Genomic DNA, 8,664 nt, shown 5'->3' with positions numbered 1-8,664 from the left:
TAAATGTCTTATTAACAGGTAATAAGTGCTTATAACAAGGACCTTAGTTTAAAGTGTTACCGGCTATTCTTTATTCAATTGTATGTGTGACACTTACAAGTGTATGTGCACAATTGTTGTTTTGTTTTTATTTAATGTTATGTATTTGTATTGAGAGAGGCCAATTCCAGTTATGTTTTGTGTTCAAACTATAGTAATAGTAGTTACTGAGTCACGCCACCAGGGGGAGATCGCCCTATGGTGAGCATGGTTTGTGTAGTATATGGACCACGGAGGCTTCCGTTCTTCAGACAGATTTGCATCCTGCTTTGATGAACTCAACATATAAATCTCCTGTCTATGGCTGCGTCCAAATTCATTCCCTATGCCCCATATAGTGCACTACTTTGGCGTTCCGCCATTTTGTTCTAGTGTCCGAATGTGTAGTGAGCATTTTTGCACCCTAACATAGTGGACTGAAGTATCCCACAATGCACCGGGAATTGTAGGGAGCCGATGGTCACTACAAAAACACAGCGAAGCAAATATGCCCCATAATGCATTGCTCAAGCTCGCTCTTGAGCGCACATGCACGCGTTTGCGCACGTGCGCTGCTTCTGCATGCATGCGCTCATTGCGCTCCAACTCAGAAGAGGCAGAAGTTGAACCAGTGAAAGAACTCAACACAAATGTACTTTTTAAACTTTCGTTTTCCCTTCCCTGGCGGATCTCGAAGCTACAGATCTCGAGACAAATGATCTGTGCATTTATTTGAAATTGTTTTATTTTATTTATAATAAATTACTCATTTGCAATAGTATTACTGATCCATTGTATCACCCAGGCCCAGCGCATGACGTTAGGAGAGGAATCAGTTGCTTGCTGTAGAATATATTTGTGAGATTCTTTATCACAAACGTAGGCTAAATGCATGCATGTGAGACACATTAATTGTGTCCGAACATATGTTTTATTAATATTCATTAATTCCTGCCATGAAAAAATATGCTATCTAACATTATTTCATTGAATTGCGATAAATACATTAAAACTTCATTATGTAGGCAGTCATTTATTGGACTGCTGTTTCTGTTAACACCAAACGTCCGTATTATTATTGTGAGCAGAGCTTGTAGATCGGCTACTTTTGGTAATTCTTTACCAAAAGCTACTTTTGGTAATTCTTTACCAAAAGTAGGCCTACTCGATACAAGCTCACAACACGGACGTCGCGTTGCTTATAGATCGACTAACCTAATGGGGATTTCATGCAAATAAAATGTACATGAACCTGCGGACCTACAGCGCCCTCTACCGATATTGACGTCAGAGTCGGTGCTCCCCATACAGGGAGTATTGTCCGAAATCATCACTATAGAGTCCACTAGAGTCTGGATCCCCGTATGGGGGGTAGGAGTAGGGAACAACCCTAGCAATTCGGATGCAGCCTATATTTCCCCAAATATAACACACACACACACAGGTTAGTAAAGTGTGCAAAAGCATCATAACTTATATCAAAGGACTCATAAGCCTTTCCTTTATTGTTTGGTCTAAGACTGATACAGAAATGTGTTTTGGTTTAGTTTGAGACTTGGGAAATGTACAAGTGAATGAGTGACTGATTCTAAAATGGAGGTCTTGTTTATTTTCTGTAAAAAACGGAGCTCCTCACTGATAATATGTATCTCAACACCACAGTTTAGCATAGGGTTGGGTGTGATAATGTACAAATGTTTTGTGATAGTTTGAGAACAAGTGTTTTGATTAATTCAGTGCATTGTGTGATTTATAAAAAACGATCTGTATGCAGTAAAGAACAGACTGATAAAAGTAAACAATACAAGGTTTAAACAGTATTACAGTATTAACTGGATAACCAAATGAACCCTTATGGTCTGTTACCCTGAGAGTGTAGCAAATAGACCCTTAGGCTACACGTCCATTTGGTTCCATGTAATGTAGGTGATTTGTTCAAGGGGTATAAATTGGCAGATTGACTGAACAGGCAATTTATTTTTCAAGGGTCAACCATCTGTTTTTTTTTACTTTTGTGTTGAGGAAAGGTGTGGAGGACAGGACAGCCAGCGTGCACGCAGACGTCGTCCCATCCACAGGGGCAGAGGTCCACTTCTGTTTACTTTACTGCCAGCCAGGGCAATGCCAGCATGTATGAAGGAGGGTAGGTGTCTGCCATTTACATTCAGTACCACAGAGTACTACTACATACACACGTGTTCAAGGGTCCTTGAGCAAGACACTGAACCCCAAATTGCTCCTTATAAGGGTGGTTGCCACCAATGTCGGAGTGATTTTTTTAGAATATAAAAAGGTCCTTCTCCATTATTTGATTAATCCAACAAACAAACAAAAAGGTAATGGATAGAACAATGGCTAGTGAAATAGTGTCAGTCCTAGTCGGGGTAACGGAGTGGCATGTTTCCATGTAGATGGAGGCAGCGGACCTACGAAGCTGGATAGAGAAACTGCAGGCCCGCCTCAGGCCTGTGGCCCGGACTCGCCCCAGGCCCGCCTCAGGCCTGTGGCCCGGACTCGCCCCAGGCCCGCCTCAGGCCTGTGGCCCGGACTCGCCCCAGCAGCTGCAGGTTGTCCTGGAGTCCGTTGTGATGAAGAAACAAGGACTGTGTGAGATGCTGCAGTCCTGGAATAGCAGGTTACCTTTATACATATTGTTTCTTCTTTTTTGTAATTAACCCATTTTGACCGGAGATCAGATTTAAAAAATGTCTTCTACATCCTGACAGTTAAAAAAAATAGCAGCCTTACAAGCTCGTAGCGCGCCACTCGGTGGCAGTCTGTCTGTCTGTGTCTGTCTGTCTGTCTGTCTGTGTGATTTTTTTAAAATAGAAGACCTACAAGCTCGTAGCGCGCCACCGAGTGGCGCGCTACAAGCTTGTAGGTCTGCTATCTGTCTGTCTGTGTGTGCGTCTGTCTGTCTGTGTGTGTGATTTTTTTTAAATAGCAGACCTACACGCTCATAGCGCGCCACCGAGTGGCGCGCTACGAGCTTGTAGGTCTGCTATTTTTGAAGAACGACTGACATTTTTTAGAATCTGATCTCAGGTCAGAATGGGTTAATCAGACCAGTGGGTGTCCAGTGGAAACCTCGTATGAATCTGATCTCAGGTCAGAATGGGTTAATCAGACCAGTGTGTGTCCAGTGGAAACCTCGTATGAATCTGATCTCAGGTCAGAATGGGTTAAGAGTTTTTGATTCATGATAAGAATGCATTTTAGGTTGCACTTTTCAACCTATAGCCCAATCTGAGTCTATAGCTCTTATTTGAGTGAGACAAGCATTGCTCTCAGACCAAACAGCCACATGGCAGAGGTCAGGACCACTCAAATGAGAAAACTCATGTACACCGGGGATCAGGTGTCTTTCACAAGTGCACTCAAAGACAGTCAGCGATAATGTGAGAAGTCATGTCATCAAAGAGGAACATTGTTAATGGAAAATTACGCTTGAGTAGCAGACTAAACTGATTTCAGAGTAGAATAATGCATATAGTAATGCAACAATCACTCATTCGGTTCATGAGTGCTTCGCTAGCAGGCACAGAAGAGTAATAATCAGGATTTGCGCAAAGTTCACTAGCGTGTAATTGTATAACCTACCTGAAGCCAGCAATTCATAGTTTCTTCTTAGAGGATGCCACATGAACATAAATAAAAACGGATATATTACTGGGAGTAATGCATTGCCAATTCACCTAATAAGAAAAGGATAAATGGTTCTGATTAGTCCGTCTAACTCCTTGTGCTCAGGGTGTGTTGCTGTATGGGCCTCCAGGCACAGGGAAGACCCTGCTGGCCAGAGCTGTGGCCCACCACACCGACTGCACCTTCATCAGGGTCTCTGGCTCTGAATTGGTTCAGAAGTTCATCGGAGAGGGTGAGTTCTGAGATTTTAGTTTATTCTAAACTGTCCTCTAGAATAGATCATGGGTCTTCAACAGAGGGTTCTCAGAATTACTACAGGGGCAGGCGCCAAATCTTTGTGTGATGGGAACGTTTTAGCCAAAAATAACCGATCTACAAGCTCACAATGGCGTTGTAGCTTGAAATGAAGCTATCTCACACAATTGTATACAATGTAGTGGGGGTGCCTGCTTCTATCTGAGCTAGGGGGTCCGTTGCTTGAAATGCATTGAAGACCCCTGCTCTAAAATTGACTCTTATCTGAACAAAATGCCTTGTTGTTCCAGGTGCCCGAATGGTGCGCGAGCTGTTCGTCATGGCCAGGGAGCACGCTCCTTCAATCATCTTCATGGACGAGATCGACTCCATTGGCTCATCGCGCCTGGAGGGTGGCTCTGGAGGAGACAGCGAGGTGCAGAGGACAATGTTGGAGCTGCTCAATCAACTGGACGGCTTTGAGGCCACCAAAAACATTAAGGTAGAACACACACATTAGGATCTAACGCTGGGGATTTCAAAGTGTGAGGTGCCAGAAAATTGAAAGAGGCACAGAGAGATGTGAGGTGAAAGTCAACGGGAAGATACTGTAGTTGCGACTGGAGATTCATGCAATAACATTTGTCTAAAATCTAGCAAGGAAACACAGTAGCAGGCATTACTTTTGGTTTCTATTAACTAATCGTACTGTGTGCATGTGTAAACTTGAACGTGGCAGTGGCAAAACACATAACTATCAGCTGAAAGTGATTCATTCTGTTCACAAGTAAGACCTGACTCACTCTAAAACTGGTTGGCCTTTCAAGCGTGGAGTACCAGACTCAATTAGTGGAATTATTTGCATTTCAGTGTGATAAATATTTTCTGACTTTTACTTAAACTCCCTCATTTAAAGTGTTCACTATACTGCACCAGCGTGTTCAGATAATTCTTAACTTACACCTGTTTATCTCTTCAAGGTCATCATGGCCACCAACCGTATTGACATCCTGGACTCTGCTCTGCTCAGGCCAGGCAGGATCGACAGAAAGATTGAGTTTCCCCCTCCCAATGAGGAGGTTTGTACCACCCGGCACTTGGACTTCCTATAGTTATCCTCCCATGTTTGTGTACCCCATACATTTATCATGTATTCTACTTTTCACTGTCCACCCCTTCAGGCCCGTCTGGACATCCTGAAGATTCACTCGAGGAAGATGAATCTGACACGTGGCATCAATCTGAGGAAGATCGCCGAGCTCATGCCCGGAGCCTCTGGAGCGGAAGTCAAGGTATGGTAGGGGGGGGGCAGGACTCCAATCCAATCCAATCCACTTTATTTATATAGCACGTTTTAAAACTCAGAGTTTACAAAGTGCTGTACAGGAGAATAAAATAAAATAAAAACAAGTGCACTAAAGCTACCACACAGAAAAACAACAGCGAGAAAACAAAGTACAAACAGTGACAACAACTGAGACACATTACAGAAAACAACAGGAAAACAACAGCATCACAGTGAGACGAAACATATACAAGGACCAAAGGAACTCAAGCGGGGTTAAAAGCCAAGGTATAGAGGTGGGTCTTCAGGCGGGATTTAAAGGTCTCGATGGAGGGGGCCAATTTGACGTGGGAGGGGAGTGCGTTCCATAGTTTAGGGGCTACAACAGAAAAGGCTCGGTCGCCTCTGGACTTTACTCCGTTTAACCACTTGAACCCCAGTTAGCTTTTTCACCACCTTTAACGCAATGAAGGCAGTAATCATGTAGTCATTGCAACCTGATGGCTGCCGTATTGTACCCAAGGAAAACGCATCAGCTTGATGGCTTACAGATCATTCTCCTGAAACTGTTACGTATTTGATTCAGTTTGGCAGTGCAATATGGTGTAGCAGAAGAACACAGCAGGCCATATTTCATTGTTTACATGGTGGATTTTGTGTTGGCAGGGTGTGTGCACAGAGTCGGGGATGTACGCTCTGAGAGAGAGGAGAGTGCACGTCACCCAGGAGGACTTTGAGATGGCCGTGGCAAAGGTTTGTTAACGACACATTATAGGACTGTGACTTGAACAGATTTGGTTTCCCACAGGAACACACAAAACCATTATTCTACTTTTGGTTGGGAGCAGACAGCACCGTCATTGTCAGATCAAAAATGACATTTAATTAATAACATATGCTTACACATAATTGGGATTAACCATACATGCATTGTCCTGCAGCAAACCGGGAATGCATTCAGATTTCAACACTGCTTAGATCAGGGGTCGGCAACCCAAGATGTTGAATGAGCCATTTTCGACCAAAAAAAATAATTCAAAATCTATCTGGAGCCGCAAAAATGTAAGCCTTAAAATGCTTATATAATGAAGACAAAAGGGCTGCAAGTGGATATTAGCCTATCTATCAAAATAAAAAGTGCGCTATGGTTTAACTTTCATTACGGGCACGTTCGGAAATAGCGCACTGAGCGCACTGTGCAATGCAAACTAATATAGGCGAGTGCGCTTCCGTAATTGTCTGGAAGAGCATTCCATGTTTTCCACACAAGTGTGTCGTGTTTTGGGAGGTTTACAATATCGGTATTTGCCTGTATGCTTATTAATCTGCAGTGACAAACTATCAAACAATAAAAAAGTAACGTTGAAAGACATTTCCAGGGAAAGCATGCTAAGTTTGCATGAATGAGAGAAAGAGGGCTGTTGCAGTCGCAGAACTGCTGAAGAAAGCAGAAGGGAGCAAAGTCAGCAAACTAACTTTTAAGAAGTGGATCGCAGCTTACTCCACCACTCATGCTGGCTGCTGCTATAGTTTCGTTGCAACACGGGAGATAATACGTCTATATGACTCCTTCAACGTCTATATGACTCCTTCATATACTGTAGTCACCGTCTGAACGGCTTGCCACGTTTTATTTATTGTTTGATAAGTTTGTCACTGCAGATTTAGCCATGGTGCGTCATGGCAACTGCAGCCTGTTTTACGCAATCGCTACATTTACATTGTAAACGTGTACATAAACATTCAGATTCCAAATATAAAGTACTCGCCACGTGTGCCACTGGTGTTAAAATGTTGCTGGTACAGCGATTAGCATTGCTGCATCCCGCGTTGTTTAATAAAAAGCATTTTTATCCGAGCTGTTATTTTGCCATTGGCTTTCAACTACGCGCCCCCAACCGGTGTGCAACTGTGGATTTCCCAACCCCGTTTGAGAAAAGTAGCCGGGGCGCTCGGATAAAAATGCTTTTTATTAAACAACGCGGGATGCAGCAATGCTAATCACTGTACCAGCAAATTTCTAACCCCCGTGGCACATGTGGCGAGGACCTTATATTTGAAATCGGAATGTTTATATACACGTTTGGACTGCGATTGCGAAAACAGGCTGCTGTTGCGTCATGGGCTACTGCAGATCAAGCATACAGGAAATCCATCTGCATTGGCTGTGAAGGCATAAGCGTCTGTCCACGAATTGTTAAATCCTCTGTTTTCGTCTGCTATCTTTCTTTTTCTCCCTGTAGAAGCCATAGCGTAGCAGGCACCAGCCTCACACACCCACCGGTTTGTTTATAATAGTGTCTGGCGCGCAGCATGCGTCGCATGCTATGACGCAAATTTTAGTTGACATTATTGAAACTTAATATTTATTCTACACATTTTTACAAATTTGGGAAACTTAAGAATGTTTCTGTCACGTTTTGCCTCCTACAGAAACCATAAATGAAAAATAAAAATGTGAAAAAATAAACTTTATACATTTTCATCGATTTTTTTGTAATGCTACAGAGAGCCACCAGGGGAGTGCTCAAGAGCCGCATGCGGCTCTAGAGCCGCCGGTTGCCGACCCCTGGCTTAGATGATGTGAATTAAGCTCTGTCATTTCTTGCATAGGGCCATAGGCTGGATATATAGCCAGAGCTTCAAGTTGTGATTTTGATGAGATGGTCTGGTGATGCAAGATTAGTCTACATATGACCGTAATAGGCAGGCCGTCATCACAGCCTACATATTTTACAGGCGCCTACTTTGCAGACGGAACTGACATTGCTATGAATACCATATATAACCCATGTCAACAAAGGTGTTTGTAGCGTAATGCTTCTAAACTAAACTGGTGTATTTGAATGTGGTTTTCACCAGGTGATGCAGAAGGACAGCGAGAAGAATATGTCCATCAAGAAGCTGTGGAAGTAACGTCCCTTGGTTTGCTGCACCCTCCCAGTGCAGACACTTCCCATGCAAACTCACATGTATATTTATTTTCTTTTTTCTTCTTTTTGTTTAAGATTTGGTTTGTAATTGTTACCGAAAAGTCATTCTAAATAAATTTCTCCCAACTAAGATCCCGGATGGTGGGACTTTTCTTTTCTAATAACTTGATGAATACAAATTGAAAATGTAGTTTTCTTGTTCACTTTATTTGTGGGACATTTGCTGAATCAGATGTGATGATACAGATTCACATACAGTAAGCACAAATATTCCTGGCATGGAACGCTGGATAGTATGCACATTTATTCACCTTATAGTACAGATCTATCCTGTGACATGTTCAAATTCTTTCTTTACTTGAGACACACTGATGTTCCTGTATATATTGTACTAGATATTTTTAAGCTTGTAGCGTTGGCTTGCATGCAGGTATTGCATGCCCTTTCAGTTACATTGCCAGGTACGACTGTTACGGTTTAGATACATTTACTGTAGCATTTACAATGTGTGTATGTATCTATTACTCAAAGGTGTTCCTTTATGGCAGT

At 42.7% G+C, this 8,664-nt stretch overlaps 1 protein-coding gene across 1 annotated transcript; it reads left to right on the top strand.

Annotated features, from left to right (window-relative positions):
- Window positions 1-2,429: 2,429 nt before the first annotated feature.
- LOC310874103 (26S proteasome regulatory subunit 8-like) lies at window positions 2,430-8,098 on the top strand (the record flags this gene model as incomplete). Its single annotated transcript, XM_083786778.1, has 7 exons — window positions 2,430-2,625; window positions 3,746-3,895; window positions 4,209-4,399; window positions 4,878-4,976; window positions 5,079-5,189; window positions 5,849-5,935; window positions 8,045-8,098. The coding sequence occupies 7 exons, from the start codon at window positions 2,430-2,432 to the stop codon at window positions 8,096-8,098; spliced, it is 888 nt and encodes a 295-aa protein (XP_083642904.1).
- Window positions 8,099-8,664: the final 566 nt, after the last annotated feature.

This window comes from Protomyctophum parallelum (genome assembly GCF_964188405.1).
Source record: "Protomyctophum parallelum genome assembly, chromosome: 17".
NCBI classification, from domain to species: Eukaryota; Metazoa; Chordata; class Actinopteri; order Myctophiformes; family Myctophidae; genus Protomyctophum; species Protomyctophum parallelum.
Note: the sequence above shows the minus strand (reverse complement) of the source record. Positions and strands in the feature narration are given on the sequence as shown.